Source organism: Lissotriton helveticus, chromosome 8 (genome assembly GCF_964261635.1).
Source record: "Lissotriton helveticus chromosome 8, aLisHel1.1, whole genome shotgun sequence".
In the NCBI taxonomy this organism is placed as follows: Eukaryota; Metazoa; Chordata; class Amphibia; order Caudata; family Salamandridae; genus Lissotriton; species Lissotriton helveticus.
Genome location: NC_136069.1, coordinates 720,451,626 through 720,470,278, shown reverse-complemented (window position 1 = coordinate 720,470,278; position 18,653 = coordinate 720,451,626). Strand labels below are relative to the sequence as shown.

At 43.2% G+C, this 18,653-nt stretch overlaps 1 protein-coding gene across 1 annotated transcript in view; it reads right to left on the bottom strand.

The window, feature by feature from the left end:
* LOC144771756 (DNA dC->dU-editing enzyme APOBEC-3C-like) overlaps positions 1 to 17,661 on the bottom strand; it is a 67,339-nt gene extending 49,678 nt beyond the window's left edge. Inside the window, exon 1 of the mRNA XM_078656054.1 lies at positions 17,110 to 17,661. Coding sequence (XP_078512180.1) covers positions 17,110 to 17,661 — 552 coding nt within the window. The remainder of the gene's footprint in view (positions 1 to 17,109) is intronic.
* Between the last annotated feature and the right edge of the window lie 992 nt (positions 17,662 to 18,653).

Here is an 18,653-nt window from a genome sequence, read left to right as displayed (position 1 = left end):
AAGAAGGACTCTAGTAGCAGCCACATTGCAGAACATCTTGCCGCTGTTTATATCTGCTGCTTGTAGTGCATTGCGTGTATGAGCGGCACGTCTGCAGGAGATTCATGGAATGCAACGTACCGAAGAATACGAGCCACTAATCATAGACCCCTTTTAATATATGGAGTTTTTTCTATTAAGAGTATAAGAAAAGTGGCGCCTAGATTGCACGAAATAAAGCTTGTCAAAATCTATTCGACGGCTGAGAATATAGAACGATATTGTACATCATGCTCACTGTGCAACATCGACCTGTGTGCCTGTTGCTAATTGAGCATTTGTGCACCTGCCACGCATCTCCAGCCACTTAAGTCCTGTGCCAGTTGGAAAGGGAGTGTGCTGGCTCAATGCTGCAGTAAAAATAAATGCATTGGGACAGTCACTGGCCTGTGTCGTTCTGTTTACCAGCTGCTGTTGAAGAAATCGCCATTTTTACTCGTTTGCAGTTTGAACTAAATGGTAGTTTTTTTCAAAAACATTAGTCTTTTAGCGCAATAAACAATCGATGTTACATTAACCTAATTTATTGATAATTATTTATCGACCTCAGAAGGATGAGGGTCTGCACTGATATTTCCCGGTTTTGAGCTCCTGACAAACGGGCTCCCTTAAGTGTCTGCAGCCAGGGTTTAACTCGCTGCTGCAATGTGTATGCTATTTGTAGTAAATTCTTGTTTCAATATTCCTGCGATTTAGCCTCTGCCTTCAGCGTCATCAATTTATGGTTGGGCCTCCCCACGCCTCTGCTTACACAGACTGTGGGGCTTATTTGGATGACAATTCTCATTTTCTTATTTTTCCTAGCTTTTTGCAAACGAGGATACCTCGTGCATCTTGGCTGGTGAAGAGAATGGGTTAAGGGCCTGTTCATCAGCTTTGGGTTTGTCTTGAGCCACCAGCATATACTGCTTTGTAAAACCAGGGACTGCAAATGTAATACTTCTAATGTATTTTGCTTTTATACATAAATATAAAGCAGGCCGTACGTGCTGTGTCACGTTCTGTCCTTGCATTCTTGAGTTGTTCTATTGCTGAGAATCTGAGGGTCAGTTGCTGATTTTGTGGGAAAGAAGCCCTGGGTTGGCTCAGCAGTGCATGAACATTCTTAGCTGTAAGGGTAATAACAAAGGCCGAATAATTATGATGGCCATTTAACTTGTTGTCATGTGGTCCCATGGTTATACATGCGAGGCAATAGTCCAAATCTAGTCCAAGTGGATATACGCCAGCAACATGTACAGTGTTTCGCATCGGATTTGGTGTGCTGCTTCTGTTTTCTTATAACGTAACCGGCTTAAAGCCACAAATGCAGATGAACTCCCAGAAGACGACATTATCTCAATTCAATTCAATTCAAAGATAGCTTTATTCGGTATTTTGACAAAAAACCATAAAAGCAGACATAAATGCAAAATACAAACATGAACACACTGAGTTGCTTTCTCATTAAAAACTTATTACCAAAGTAGTCATATCATGTCGGCAAAGCATATAAAAATCCTTAAAATTCATAGAAAAGTTGTAAAATTCATTAAAAAGATCATAAAATTCATACGGTGTCCTGGGATACATGTTTCATTTAGATTAATGTGTATTATGTGATGTGATTATGCACAAGATAATACTCTTATTATCCTCGGAATCTTAGTCATTACACATGGTCCCTCTACATTTTACGGCGAAAGTCAAAAATGTTATCGCCGTCACAATGGTGAGTTCATCTTGCAGCAAATACAGTCTGAACAGTGCAGCTTTGCAATTTCTCAAACCCCATGTCTTTAACAGTGGTAGCAAGTATCTTTTTCTACCCCACTGATAATACTTGCAGAAAAAAATGCAATGTATGTTTGACTGGGTGGATGAGTCATCGCAAAGGCATTTTATCAAATTAACAGACCAATCATTCGGAACGGGAAACGTTGTTAACCTATAAAAAGACTCAGTCCTCATTCGTGTCAGGAGCATTCTATGATAGGACGAATAGGTTGGCGCCAGATAAGAATGAAGGCCCACGCCGTGGAGGATACGTCGATGGGCTACAATAGTAGACTTATTCCCATCTAAATAACATCCCCTCTCCTCCAGTAAGTCAAGGCATGCCACTTTTAAAGCTTTTTTCGTTATTCGTGAGCATGATGTGGGATTTAGATAGAGATCTGGTTGACCAATAGAATTCAAGATTTTTTTAACATAGGCTAACCATGGCTGCTTGCTCGAAGCGGATTGGTTTAGGCAGTCTTGGATTACTTCCCTGTTGAAAGTTGTGTCCTCACATGTCCAGATCTTAAACCACAGCATGACTGGCGCTATCTTTATCAAATCAGTGATATGAGCTCTGTCAAGTTCGTTATGGCATATGGTAGTAGATGTGGAACGAGGGACTGATAAAAGGTACCTCAAGAAAGTGTTTTCCACTGTTTGTATTTGGGTGCAATCTGCCAATCCCCAGATGCCAGCCCCATATACAGTAGTGGACACACATTTAGCTGCATAGATCTTGAGTAATATATCTACAGGTTTCCCGCCCAGTCTTTTGGCAAATTGTTTGACAGCACCTATCGTACGAGAAAAGGCCAGGTTCCGAGAGGTAATTGCTGATGTCCATGTACCCCTGTTATTAAAAATAATACCTAAATAAGAAAAAGTTTTGGTCGTGGCTATCTTTGTGTTGTTCACAAAGGTTTTACAGTCTGGTGTATTTTTTCTAGTAGAGCATGACATTGTGAAAGTTTTTCCCACATTTATTTTTAGGCCTCTGGTGCTCATAAAGGTTGAAAATCCCGTTAAGGCCCTCTGAAGACCCAACTGAGTGCGAGCCATGATCACCGCATCATCAGCATATAATAATAATGGGACTGAGAGGCCATTTATTTTAGGGTAATCCACTTCCAGAACATTTAAGAAGACTGCTACCTCATTAATATATAAATTAAAAAGGAATGGCGCAAGGATGCAGCCCTGTCGAACACCCTTTTCTATTGGGAATTTTCTAGTTCGTTCTCCGTTTTTGCCGTATCTAACCGTGGCGCCTGCATCTCTGTACAATTCCTGTATAAAATATAAAATGTTTTTGTCTATCCCCATTTTGGCCAAGGTTTTCCATAACACTCTGTGATCTAAACAGTCAAAGGCCGAGGTTAGGTCGACGAATGTTAGGAACAGGTTTCCTTTTTTTACTCCAATATATTTGTTCGTTATTAGGGCCAGGTTTAAACCCTGCTCTACAGTACCTAGGCCGGTCTTAAAGCCGTATTGGAATTTCGAAAGAATCCCATTGCTCTTGGTCCAGGTTTGTAATTTAGTTAGCAGCACTCTGCCTGCGACTTTCATCAGAGTGTCTAGCAGGGAAATGGGACGATAGCATTTTGGGTCCTGCCTGTCCCCTTTTTTAAATATTGGAATAACTATTGCTTCGTGCCATGTGTCGGGAAAACCTATTTTGCTGTAAGCATTTATTACATTTGCCAATAGGGGAGCCCAAAGATCTACATTCTCTTTAAACAAATCAATGGGGACTCCATCTGGACCAGGGGCCTTTAAATTAGCACTCTGACAGATTGCTTGCTCCACCTCTAAAGGGGTAAAAACTACATTTAGTGGGAAACTACCATGCATCAGTGCCTGATCCACCTGCCCAATATTCAGATCATCTTGTGGGGTCGTTGTTAGCGAGTCTTTCTTATATAGGGAGGTAAAGTAATTAACCCAAACATCTTCCGTTATGGCTATCTCCATAGAGTCAGCCTTACTATCCGAGAAGAAGGGGGCATTAATTTCTTTCCAGAAAGAGATATTGTCCCGTAAGGCGCTTGCCTTAATCAGGGCTTCCCATGCTAGGTTTTTCAGTTCCTCCTGTCTACTTCGAAGGGTCTGCTTGTAAGCTCGCCTGGCGTCCTTAACTGAACTGCTGTCTTTTGGGACAGTCTTTAATGCCTGTAGAAGGACTTTATGGGCTTTGGTGCAGGCAGAATTAAACTAGCCGGATAATCTTCTTTCTTCCCCAGTCTTTTGTTTTTTAGTTAACTTATCATTTATTGTGGCAGTAATCATATCATAGGCCACAATAATTAGCTGGGGATTAGTACTAAGTTCTAAGCAGGTAGTAAAATGTTTCAATTCTTTCTGGACTAAGCCCTTCAAGAAATTTCTCTGTTTGTGACACATCTCGAGAAGGGATTGTTTGAACATATGCATGTCTTTTCCTATGGGATGTTCATGTACAGACCTATGCGCTTACTGTACCTTGAGAATGCACAATGTAAATACATAAAGAATGGTGTGCAGGATTGTATGTTGCAGTACTGCTGTGCGGTTGTTGTAGAACCTAATAAACAATAATAACATAATGAAAACAGATTTAGGTATTGAACCAATTCCTGACTCCCTGGCTTGTTTGAAATATGTTTCTTCATGAGACCAGGTCAACCCTGGCTCCATGGAAAAAAACACACGCTCTCTCTTGGGTGAGGAGAATAGATGCACTGAAAATTACTTCACAGCTGCGGATTCTGTTTTCCAGGCAGGATCTGCTACTCCCTCTGAGGGCGAAAAAATGTTGTATAGCTACGGGCAGCTTGCCTAGTCTACATCAGGGAGTGTGAAGTCTCTGCAAGGCTTGTGTGCAACACTTGAAGGATGGAGGATTGGGAGGGCCTCGCTTGCTGCGCTACTATCAAGCCTCCCACCCGTGCACCATTTAAAAACTACACAGCCCGCACCAGTTGTGGCAGAGACACCCCTCTCCAAGACAATTGCATGGAAGAGCTGGTCCTGGAACTTGCAGGCAATGAATCCATGGCAGGCCCAACTAGGAGTCACGTTCAACCAGACCGGATGTGCACGCAGCCCAAAAGCAATACTACCCACAGCTTCATCAAGCAAAGGGGCAAATAGTAAGAGCACACAAAGTGACTTTACTGAGAAAAAAGAGAATGCACCACCAGCCCCTCCTAGTCAACTGGGCATCCGCAAACAAACACTGAGGGCAGCAAGAATGCGTAAACAGAAGTGCGTGCACTGGAACAGAGCACAGTAACTTCTCCCATGAGCTCAGTAGATATGTTTTAATGCAATGGAGAGGTTACTAGAGGCCATGAATGCTAATCGAACTCCAGTGGCGGAAACCACCCAAAGACCCCTATCACAACGAGAGAAGGAACAAGCATTGGCATAGGCAATAGGTTTCGACTTTGGGACCTTATAAGTGTTTAGCCATGCAACAGCTGATGTTGTTGCACCAAGGATATTGTGCTGGATAACTAACCACTTATAAGGTTTCAAAGGCGAGACCTTTTGGCAATGCCAATGCTTGCTTTTCTTGTCCATGTCTCGTTCTTCAATTGTTTGTTTTTACTGTCCAGATAAGTCGATCGGCTTTGTGCAGAGTAAAAAGTGTTTTATGATACTCATTTGCGAACAGTTAGAGCGTGTAACGTTAAAAAGATTCAATGAAATGATAGCACCAGGCCAAAGGGCGTCGTTATCTTCAGTGAGAAAACCTCACAAGGAATTTTTGGAGTTTATAACTGTTTTCCGTTGAAGAAAACGCACTGATGACTCCGCTGAGAATAGTGTTAAAATGTTGCATCCCTCAGCCCGGCTGGGAGCTCCGTGACCCCGCGTTTCGGGCTTCTCCCAGGGCGCTAGTAGACTAGCCAAGCCGCAGATGTATTTAATCAAATGTCAGCCCTGGGGATGCGTCTAGGCGTTGTGCCAATAAAGAGAAACAAGGCCGCGACTGAGAGGAACGGAGGAAAACACAGCATAAGAATGTGTTTCTAGCACAAACGCACTCTTGTGACGTCAGCTGTCCTCCAGCCCGCCGCCGATGCAGTGTCCACGTGACGTCCACGTAGTCAGCTGCGTACATATTACACTGCGTGGTGAGGTCAGAGAATTCCAAAATAGAGTTTGCTTGGAAAACATCTTAATACGTGTCGCAGGCTCGCAGCCCAAGGATGGGGGAAACTCAGTTCTAAAGCCATATTCCAAATTTCCCTTGGAATGGATAAATGTGCAAGAATAAATAATAATAAAGCTTTTTTGATGTCTTTTTTTCTACGAAAGAAAGCAGTCTTATGCAAGGCAGTTGGCCTGCATTTATAGCTGGTGTGGCCTGGGTAAATGGTCAAAATGCGTAAGTGTAGGACCTGATCAGTTGTGCTGGGACTGGGCCCATGCGTGTTAATGGGCAAAAGCATGTCAACCATTTTCTGAGGGGACTATAGGAGTAACAAGAGTCCTGATTTTTTTTTTGCCTGAAGATTTTATGGAAAATGACCTTTGTTGAGTTGTTGAAGGTTTCAGGTGTGAACACATCAACAGTTGTGGTGGTAAAACAAGGCAAGGAGAGGGGCACAATTTAAATGTAATTAGGTCGACCAAGAGGAGAAAAAGCAGAAGAAAGGAACACAAGAAAGCCGGGTAAAATATTTAGAAAAAAAGTTAATTTCCATGAATATATAAGTAATACATTAAAGGAGAAAGAAGTGCAGTATTTGCTTTGCAATTGTATTTTCAGTAGGCTAGAGTGCCATTAATTTCACATGGTAGTCTCATTATCGTACGTAAACCTTTCTTCTTAGCGTATTAGTCAAACAGCTAGACAAGCAAGCTATATGTTTTTGAAAAACTACTAGTTGTATGTGTGAAATGCCTGTTTTTGGTTGGTCAGTCCATATTCATATTCGGCATCACTCTGACCGGCTGTTGGTGGACTCTTATTAAAGAAGCCTTTCAACTTATCTAGTTTTAATTGTGCATTTTTACACAAATATGTCAGTAACTTTTCTCCACAAGTCAACTGTGGGGAAAGATATGAGTGTCACCAGGTAAGCCAAACAAAATAACTAATTGTCACATCTGAGCAGAGTGGAGCAGGAATCCAGGCATATGGTGAGAGATGTGGGAATTTCGGGTATACTGGCTGCCGAGGTGGATTTGCCAAGGTGGAACAGAATTGCCACACATGGGTGAGAAAAAAAAAAAGTAAAAAAAAATGTATTGCACAATTATTCAAAATCATTGCAATATGCACATCCAGAAAATGACATTTTAGATAGAGAAGAAGAATTCAAGTCTGTTAAAAAAGACAATAAAAGTGATGGATTGGGTAAAGGGAAGGGAAAGCAGAAAAGCCGAGGAACTGGCACATAGGGAGGTTAAAATTCAAACTTGCTCGGATAATTGAATCGAGGAGTTAATTTCTGTGATGAATTTTACAAAGCGAGTCAGATACTTATTCCATGATGTAGTTGGATTGCTAAGCAGGAGCCATATGCAGCTCTTCAGCGAGTGGGGGTTAGCTTGTTTCGCTTTCAGACAGTATGAGACGTATCTTGCTCCCATAATCCAGCGCATAGAGGATAAGGAAAATTCTTTCCGGATTTGGGCATGAGAGGTCGAATTTGGCAATCGGAAGACCCGGCGATAGCATGATGATTGTGCTCTATCTAGCCAGTTTTTCATTTTGTCTTTGAAGATTTTTGCGCCAAAGGAGATTGTGGGCATGAATTTTGCATTGATTAATTTTATCAATGGGACAAAATCTTGGGAATGCAGAGCACTCTTCGTTCTCATGAAGGCCCCCTCTAAACTGCGAGCCACTGCCTGCATCTCTGTTGTATGCACCGAGCATCTCCCTTTATGGTCAATCCAGACGCCCAGATATTTATATGCGGTGACAGTCTCCAGAGGTTTCCCTTCTATATACCACTTGATTTTTTTTCCATTCGCAGGTGAGATTGCCATCGTTTTGGTTTTACTAACGTTTATCTCTAGCATATTGTTTTTACAATACTGGGCGAGGGAATTGAGCAGTCTTTGGAGGCCCACCTGGGTTTGGTCTAGAAGAATGGTATCATCTGCATATTGCAGAATTTGGATTTTACATTGACCGATTCCTGGAGGGAAGGCTCTTGATCGGGACAACCATTCAGGTAGGTCGGCGAGATACAGATTGAAAAGTAATGGCGCAAGGGTGCATCCTTGTTTTAGGCCCCTATTTGTGAAAATTTTACTGGAGGTAAATAACTAATTGTCACATCTGAGCAGAGTGGAGCAGGAATCCAGGCATATGGTGAGAGATGTGGGAATTTCGGGTATACTGGCTGCCGATGTGGATTTGCCAAGGTGGAACAGAATTGCCACATATGGGTGAGAAGCCGCAGTGGGCAATATTTGTTGATAGATGGACGTGCCACACTGTGGAACCTCCAGATTGGGCCAGGAAAGTTGTAAGCACAATATGGCATAAAGGGTGTGTTGTGTCTCGCATATGCCTCAGCCCCCAAGTAAGACCAGGACACATATTTCTTTATTCTTACTTTTGTCTAGTGTGCTCGCAGGCACGTCCTCCTCCCTCCCCGCTCACCTGGTACTGTCCCCTTCCCAGCCCCTTTCCTGAGCGGAATGGTTTCCAGTAGCTGGCCCCTCCTTTCATTCCTGTGCAGGGTCCTAGTGCACTTTGCACCACATCACAATAGGGTGGAAATTCGCTTATTGCTGAACTTCAATTCTGTTTTCCAGGAGTTTTTTGAAAATCTAGCTAATTAAATATATGCCTACTATGCACCAAAACTAAATCACGTGTACTGTAAAGAACTGTTTTTAACTACCACAACCATCTATGAGCTGTTTTCTAGTTTTCACAGCAACATTTTCCTATTTTATCTGTACCATTGTTGTAAAATCCAATTGCTCTAAAAAGTTTGTGCCCCCTTCTGTATTGCCAATATCCATTTATACTGGTCACGTAAATTTTATAATAGAGGTCAACCTGCGCTCCAAAACAAGGCAAAACACTGTGATCATCTATTGTTGGCCATGGGAGCTCAGTGGGTGCAGCCAAATGGTGGTCGGTACAGCCATATTTCCATGGGGTACAATCGTAGGCAAGTACAGTAGCATCCCCTAGCCCAAGTTTATCCAGGACTGCAATCCCTGTGCCCGGCTGTGAGAAGTTGGCCTGGCATATGCTGTCCACTATTCTAGTGGGCACCTTGCACCGGTCCAAACGACCCTTATTGATGGTAGGTTAAAGACAACCTTTATGGAAAGCTATCCTAGTGGTAGCTGTGGAGCGCAGCCTTCAGGTTAAGTCTTGGATGAATGTAAAGCAGCTTGTTTTACCAGTCTATAATCTCGTGAATGATCAAATGAAAGGAGAACCACACCAGATATATATAAAATATATGTATTTATTCTGAACACATCCCACTAGTCTCTTTGTGAGGCTAGAGGCAAAAGTACATTTGATAAACTTAATAGCACACAGTAGATTAGCACAATATACGTTGAGCCCTAGGGGCGTACCAAACCATATATCAATAAAGTGGTATAAGAACCACAACTTGCAAAGATACTAGGCCTAGAGCCTTCAGAACCGCTGGGGCCACCAGGAACCACCTAAGGTAGTGATACAGGGGACCCATGGGGGATGCGTACAGGGTCTAAACACAGCTGCGAATCACCATTAACTTCTATGGGGAAAGTCGAGGTTGGAATTTTAAGGATAAAGGACACTTAGAAGAGGACTTGGAGCAAACCCTTTAGAACTAGGAGGTTCTAGAGTCAACACCCACGTGAGCACCGGAGTACTCGAGTTACCTCACCCAGGGAAGCCGGGTCCATAGGTGTCTTTTGATGTCGGGTTTCGTCGTTGATTTCAATGGCGATCTGCTGCAAAAGTGCTGCTGGCAACCAAGTGGAAAGTGTCAGGAGTGATCCAAGCCTGGACTGAAGGTGAGAAGAACCTGAAAGCAGAGGAGACAGAGTCTGGGTCACTAGCCAGTGACCAGGGGCACAATAGTCGAATGCCCATAGATGTCGGGTGCTTGCAGGTGAAGAAGGTGAAGCTTGACTCTTCAGCCACGAGGACCAAGAGGCGTTTACAATGATCAGGCGCTGGATTCGGGTTGTCCCACAAAGCATGTCGAGTGCTGCGGTGTCAGTGCCCAGATTGGACCCAACAAGCATTGGCAACAGCAACCCATGCAGAAAGCAGAGATCGGCTTTGGTGCAGACCAGCAAGGTCTGGGGGACTCACCCTTTGGTGGGGAGTCAGGGCACATCTGGAGCAACCAGGGAAGCCAACGGAAAAGTAGAGTTACCTTGGAGGGGACCCACCAGTCGATGGATCAGGGATCGCGAAGGAGCCTCGAGCGGAAATGCAAGAAGCAGGCCCACGGAACGCTCGTGGAGTGTAGGCCCACAATCTTCAGTGCAGATGGTGCTCGGGGCTTGGGCTACAAGTAACCCAATGCATAACTTCGAGAAAGCTAGGGAAGTTGATGCACTAGCAAATGTGCATGGTGTCCAGGAGTTCCGGTCCCACGTCACTCGTGAGGGCTGTGGGTCTCAGCTTTGTTGGGATCTTGTGTCGGCCTCTGAGAAGTCTGGAAGTCCATGTCCTGTGTCACAAATGCTTCAGAGTCTGGTGGGAGCTTCGGAAATGCAGACTGGCAAGATGCTTCATTGGTGCCTGTTTGAACAGGGGAGTCACTCCTTGACACCAAGGGAGATTCTTCCATCCTCTAGTCTTGAGTAGAGCGTCGAAGTTCCAGGAGTCAGTATCAGAGTTTCATCCAGGTGTAATCTAAAGTCCTATTGCCAGGGATCCCATACTTATACTAAGAAAAGGGGTTGGACATACTCTGGTGACCCACCTATGGGAGGGTTTGGAAAGAGGGGTGGCTACACCCATTTCCTTTGTCCAGTTTCGTGCCAAAGCAGGGGCTGGTAGCCCCTGCAACTGGTTTGAACTGGGCTATGCACAGGGACACCAAATGTGCCCCCAGTGCAGACATCAAAGCACTCTGAGAGTGCATCCACCCAGCCCCAATACACTAAAGCCTGTCTGGGAGACCAGTGTGTACATGTCTTCTCCCTCTAGAAGGGTGGAATTCTACTCCTGCTGCCAGGACTGGCGGGGGGGGGGGGGTATGATTCCAAAGTGTTTGCCACCGAACACGACATGTTTCCATGCAGCCATTCCAAAGTTAGCATTAACCGCAAGGTTATAGTGCACTTAAGAGTATATGGTCTGGCTGCATCACAAAACAGCCTCAGAGTATAGGCTCCGAAAGCTGCAGAGGGGCCCTGCTCATGCATAGGCACCCTCTCACACAAAACCAAGCACTCTGCCTTCAGGATTGATAAGGCCTGCCATAGGAGTGACTGATAGGCTTATATGTGTCAGTAATTTAAGGTAGATATAGGCAACCTATATCTTAGTAAGGGGTGCATGCACCACCTTACCCAGGCTGCAGTAGCAGTCCTGTGGTGCCATTTTGGAAGGCTTCCCAGAGGTGGCATAATACATGCTTCAGACCCTGGTAGGCCTCTGGGGTACCTATGCCCTTTGTACCTAAGGTAACATATACTAGGGACTCACAAGGGTAACCCAGTAACCAATCTGGAGTGTACCTAATGTACATGCAATCAATTTAGAAAGGAAGCAGCTAGGCTGGGGTCCTGGGTAGAAGGCTCCCAGCCAGACTAAAGTCGAAAAACAGTGAAACATCAGCAACAAGTGGGGGTAACCTTAGTAAGCAGATCCTTGTCTCCTACACCGGCTTCATGCTTTTCCTCAGGGGGAAGGGGAATTTAAGGGGGCGGTGCATCCAGTCACAAAGACTGCTTGTTAGTGAGTAAATGTGGACAGGTACATTGCAAGTCAGTGCACACTAGGGGCCTTTAATGTGAAGGGTGCACTTTCACTGCTTACTCCCGGCGCACCTTAAAATTGGTCCGCCGGGCGGAAACAGGAAGAGAGCGCCCTATTACATGGAATGCGCTGCCCCGAGGGCAACCGCAAACTCACATTCAGTTAAAAAAACACGTTTCACTGTTCAGGCAGCAACCTTCCTGCACTTGTAAAGGAAATTAGAGATCTCCTTGCAGGTGGGTACAGTGAGAGACTGCACCGCCTGCAAGGGGATGTCTGGGTTTGTCCATGGGACCCCCTACCCCCTCCTGAGGGCTGGAATCAGGCGCTGCACTGACAGTGCTCCTACTGACATCTTCTATGACTCTGCTCCTGCGTTTATAATATGGCGCAGAGGCACAGGGATTCCCGCATTTGCATGGGGCCACGTCCCCAAGCAAATGGGAGCATGCCCTCTGAAGATAGCATTGACGCTTTATATGTGCCAGCGCTATCGGTATTACCGAAGGAGACATACAAAACGTCTGCGGCCCCTTCTCTAATCCCAAAGTGCCCCAGGGTTGCACAAAGCAGGCGCAAACACCTGTTGCGCCCCCGGGGCACTTCCATAATGCGGCCCCAGGTGTACAGAGAGCCCTTACACTTAATGTATGAGGACCCGTTGAATATTTATTTATCAACTGTATTGATTATGAACTGTGCTTAGGGCAGGAATATTGAAACTGCTATTTTGTTTAATCGTTCCCTCGTTGGTTTGATATTTCAATTTTGTGTACATTTTTCTGCCCCTGAATATCTTATCATCTGAGAACAGTGAGTTTGTTGTTTTGTAGAATAACATTTTGCTTCAGCGCTTGGAGTTATTTGAAAAATGTACCCTTCTTGCTGGAATATTTAGCCCTCTTACAGAGTACAATTTTTACTTATACTTCACTAACTCAAATATGCCTGTTCAGGCCTACACTTTAGTTCTTTCACAAAACACCATTGCTTCTATGGAGTGAACACCCTTCACAGAGATGCCACTGAAACATTTGCCTCCAGTGGTCCATGATAACAACGCATGGCAAAACAATTTAAAGTACATCAGGCCCCATAATAGCATAAATATCACAGCATTTTGTTAATGAGACAGAGAACCAACCAATCTAATGGCAAGATACAAACACAAGATGTTTATTTAACTTAAATTAACAGAAAACCAACAATCTAAGTTGGAGGAACTCAGTCTGCTCAAATCAGACTGATTTCGACGAATTATTTAAAACCATACCCGGTCAAATACAGGGCCTGATTGAAAGTAAAATAAAAATAAAACTATAGGAAAATATCTAACACTAGTTTAAGAATAGGACGTTCTTAAATATAAAAATATTTCAGAATAAAAAAAATCAGGATCAAGATTTTGTGTTTTTCAACTTTTACTTGGACTGTAGCTGCAAATAAGGGCAATGGAGGAGAAAGAGAAGGGCATGATGGAGCAAAATCTAGGGGGAAAAGGCGAAGGAGAAGATGGATGTAGGGTAAAAGGGTTTGGGAAAACGTAGTCAAATGATAAAAGCACTTCAGGGAAAGAGTAAATGACGTAATATGTGTACTAGCAGCCCAAATCCAACACAGGACCCACCCTCTTCACAGCTAGGAAGCAAAAGACAGACATACCTGGGGTGCAGTGGACCCCTCAGGTTCAGTGCCACTGCACCTGCTGCACTAATGTGAGCAACACCCCATGGGAGGTTAGAGGGAGGGAGAGAAAGCGAAAGCAGGAAGTAACATTTGCAGGGAATGGGAATGAAATAAAGAGTGTGGGAACATAAAATGAAAATGGGGGCATTCCAAATGAAAGAGAAGGAAGAATCAGAGGATATGGAAAAAGAGTGATACGGGACAGAGAAAAAGAGGGGCACAAGGGAAAAGGAAGCACCTGTACTGGGAATCCCTTTCACAATGTGTCCTAGTCAGAATTAACAAACCAAGGGAAAGTTTATAAAAGGGTTGCGTGAGGTATGTGGAAAGAGTAAAGTGCAGCAGGCTTTACAGTTGGACATTCTTTTTACAAGCCATCACCCAACACCTGCGGAACCTCCATTGGCTCCCCGTTGAGAAGCGAGTTGCTTACAAGATATTCACCCACGCCTACAAATGCCTCCACAACACGGATCCCAATACCTCAACGAAAGAATCTCCTTCCACCTGCCCAAAAGAAACCTCTGATCCACCGACCTCGCCCTCGCCGAACCCCCCCCCCCATCCAAAGAGCCAGAACAAATGGAAGATCCTTCTCCTACATCGTGGCAAAGACCTGGAACGAGCTCCCGATCGACATCAGACATTCCCCCTCCCTGAACATCTTCAGGAAGACACTCAAGACCTGGCTTTTTGACTGAACTGAACTGTCTACCCTCCTCCCCCCCCCAGAGCCTTAAGACCCTCATGGGTAAGTAGTGGCACAACAAAACTTCAGGGGGCCACCCCTGCAAAGTACATTGAGGGGGCCCCCCAAGTTATGGACCCAGTCAGGAGCACTCAGGTCAGGGGCCCGCCACCCATGCAGCGTGCTGGAAGGAGTCCCCAGGAGCTCAGGGACCCCGAACCATGGGGGCTGCGGGGGCTATTGTTATGCCACTGTATAGCGCTAGGCACCAGTGGGAAGGGGCTCGGGTTGATACACTCTGAGCTAGTAATCTCTAACTGTCCATTGACACCTGAAGAAGTTCCAGCATGGACACTTGTTCATACCTTTACACAGCCTTTCATACCTCTAAACGGCCATAGGTCGCTGCTTTTCAAATATCTTTCTAAGAACTGTGTTGCTGGTTGTTGTAACGAAGTTATACAGTAAATATGTGACCGATTCACAGCTTTTCATAGCATATATCACCCGACCAGTGACTAAATCTGACATTTTCATAGATTCCTAACACCAGCATAATGTGAACAAGTCCAATCAAGGTGACCTTTGAACCTCTAAATATTTTGACTTTCTATAATAGTTTTACTACTCTTTTAGCAACTTAGTATACATTCTGGCTATTTTCCTGCCTCACTCCCCCACCCGATTTCTTCACGCATTTTTTAAACTATTCCTAGTGCCTTAATTGGACACAGTCTGCGTTTAAAAATGTTGTACGTTTAAGAAATCAAATAGCAGTTATGTTGGTCTGTTGTCTCTTGCAAGCAACTATCCCTGCCCTGACAGCTATTCTCATGCGGTTGCAAATTATGACCCGATGATTATTATTCATTGGGGAAGTTCTTTTGCAACTCCCTACAAATAGAAAATTTGCAATGCAGCCCTATTTGCTCATAGGTCACATCACAAATTGCATTCCCATATGCAAACCAGTTGGTGTGCAAATTTGATATTCCTGATTTGCGACTGGAAATGATAGATTCGCCCCGTAGCGTTTCAAAACATGATGGAACATTTAACGCAATTTGATGGAGGCGATTGGGCGTACATCACACAGGTTCAGAGAGCAATTGATACCTCTAACATCCTGTATTCCAAACAAGCACCCAGGACGGATAGCCTGATTTACATCAGCAGGGACGTACAGCTGCAGGGAGGTGACCAGTGCATGGCTGGTCTTCCATCCTTAGAGACACGCCAGATAGCTTCAGTCTCGATAAACCCCTGCACCCTGCCATACAGACAGGCAGACCTAGATAGGGAAACAATAGCCACACCAGAACAGTGACCTCCTTTAGGGGAAAAAAGTCTAAGTATAAAGCATCCCTATAATTTCGAATCCTGCTCAAGCCAAGGCATCATCTCCCTAAACCTTCACACAGCTCTTGGTTCGATAATGGAGAAATTTAAAGGGTCCCATAAAGGGCCCATCCTACCTCATCTCTTTCTCTATTCTCCTGTAGGTCATTAGACTCTCTTGGGTTATGATCTATTGCAGTGCTTTGGGCAGAGCCAACTACACAACGGGCTACACCAGAAGTACTGTTAGTTTAATTATTCCTATACTTCTCCACCTCAGTCTTTGCATTCAAGAGTTAAGCACGCCCTAAGCCCTAAACTCAAGTAACACTAGTTCAGTCTACATAGTCCTGAATTAAAATCGGATTACATTACCTAAAATAAATTAGTTAATGGTTTAAGGAGAAGTGCAAGAGCAGAGAGTCAACGGCGAAAGATAAAGACAAATGAGCTCCTGCGAAGGTAAATTGAATGCCAATGACAACTTGATACACAAACATGCTTGTGCTCAAGAGCAACAATCAAGTGAATAAAATAATCCAGCTCTGATATCCTTCGGGATCAAGTTTGCGCTATATAAAACTTTATAAATAAATAAATAAATAAATATGATTAGAATAAATGCCAAAGATGTGGTTAGGCTCTGACTACAAAATCCAATCTCAGGCCCGTCTATGTCCATTATGACAAGGTTCATACAAAAAACAATTTTCAAGCAAAAGATAGCTCTCAGAAGATGTGCTTTTGGTGATTCTCAGTTAATGGTGATCATAAAGAGATTTAGATTTATAAGTAAAAGAATTCACGGGTGGCAATCCCCAGTGTTGTCCTTGACTCTTGAAATAGGAAAACATTTTCACTCTTTTTATGAAAACTAGCCAAAGATAGTCAGCTGTTCTATTTCTTTTTCTTAAAAATGTCTTGAGACCATTATCCTGCTCCACATGTCACCAAATGTTTTCATACGGGCTCTCATTGGTTCCCCCACAGAGTAAACGTTTTTTAGCTTAGGGCCTAAAAACAGGTGCTTGTCATGATAAAAAACTTCAACACCAAGGTGATCCAAATTTATTGGGTGCAGTCAATTTTGCTACTCCCACCTTTTGGGGAATAACATGCACATGTTGCCGGCCCCATTACAATTGAAAGAGGTCCCCCAATGATGTCTTGGAAGATGTTACTTAATGATTCAACAAACTGCGGGACATGCACAGGGCCATCCACACATTTGACAAATTGATCATAACTGCTATGATCATTTTGTTCAACATGAGGATGGATACAATATTGTAAATTGACTTATGTGCCCCCAATTTTGTGACTCATTTAAACTATTGGAACCACGTAATGGCATGCGAGCAGTTGGTGTGACCTCCTCACCATTTTACTAAACTCTTCACAATGCTACCGTGAGCTACAGTTAGAGCAATTGATCACATAGAATACATGTCTGCAGGTTTTTCTTGATTTTCTCATGTTCATCAGTTGAGAACCAAATATATTGTAGCTTACCATAGCTCTGGGTCACCTCACTCTTGTCCACAACATTAAAATACGTAATTACCTCTAGAGCTGTAACACAATAGAACCAGCATGTGCATTTATGTGTCACGTAAGATCTACAAGAAGCTTGATGTGCCTTCCCTCTTTCTTTCCTACAATTTATTTTGCAAAATTGGAAGAAATACCATACCTCTGTTAGCTGAACAGGAAGGCCTTCTGTACATTTCTTACTGATGAGTTCTGATACTGACCATGGCAAAACGCTGGCATTTGGATCAACAAACAATTTAAAACATTCTTCATAATCAGTTTTGTCCATTTTCTCAATAGAGATTCCTGGTTTAGCAAGCCCCTCCAGGGCTACTTGATTCGTTTTATCATATTCTTTGTAAATGTTTGCATAGTTTATATCCAACTCAATTTTTTCCCCGTTCTTAGAAATAAACTCAGATATTTCTTGGCAGCAATTGGAGCAGGGACTATAAGAGATGTAAAAAGTGACCTTGAATATTACTCCTAGATTAGGAATGTTTTCATTAACATACTGTTGCAATTCTTTTAAAACAAGAGATTCTGCATGCTCGCGTCCTGGGTTGTTATAGGCAAAGCCCCACAAATCCCATGATTCCCTGTTATCTGTCTTCAATCCGAAGCACAACAATGTTTTGTGGAGGAAATCTGCGTTGAGGAAGTTTTCCTTGAATTCCTCCGAAGGTACACACTCTCTCAATGTCAGAGGCATTTCATTTGAGCTGGATCTGAAAAATAAACAACCAAACACAGAATAGTAAACAAATGACAATCAAAGTTACTGAACATCACTGATGCTTTATAGTACTCCTTCTGTTTATCTTCAGAGAAAGTTTAGAACCGTATAGTGTTTTACTTCAAATTTAAATTTGTTTACACTTAATACATTGTAGGGAATCTTGTTATCCTCATAAGAACTGGGCTGCAACTAACAATGGCAGCTGACACACTGGTGTAATCATCACAAAATCAATATTTTACAACGAACCTACTGATGGGGAGTGGGAGAGCAGCTGTATATGGATTATGATACAGTTTCTCCCCATTTTTTCTGTACGTATATAAAAATGTACTTCTGAACTGAAAATTGAGACAATGTTTCCCACTGAGCTAAGAAAGATTCCTAAGAAATGTTGGGGAAAAACAGCTTGTAATCCAAAATAATAGGTTAAAGGAATAATAGAAAAGCAGAAAGAGGAGTAAAAATAAAGGAGCAGCGTGAGAAGAAGTTATTGTGCTATTAGTGTGAAAGAATGCATTATATGGCAAATAGTAAAATATGTCCTTAGAGTAAGGTGCATTGTCATCCACATAAAAATGGTAGATATTTAGTAAGCTGCTGCAGGAGTGACAGAGATTGAAAAGTTCAAAATGCTAGATCAATATTTATCTCCCTGGAAAGTGATGGTGGAAATTGTTTATCAAATGTGGAAGAGAAGGAAGCATGAAAAAGATTGTGGTTTGAAGTTTGAGTATTTGTAGGGTAAAAAATGAGATAGTGGTAGATTCAAGATCTCAGTTTACCACACTGTCAAAAGAGGTATGGTAGGATATTGACCTAGCTATTCCCATAAAAACCTTAATTTCACACAATAAAAATGAATCTGCCCCCTACTACACTCCTCACCTCCTAACACTATAAACAAGCATTAGAAATGCAATCGGGCTCGGATTTATTTGAGTTTGAGCTAATGGCATTGTAAA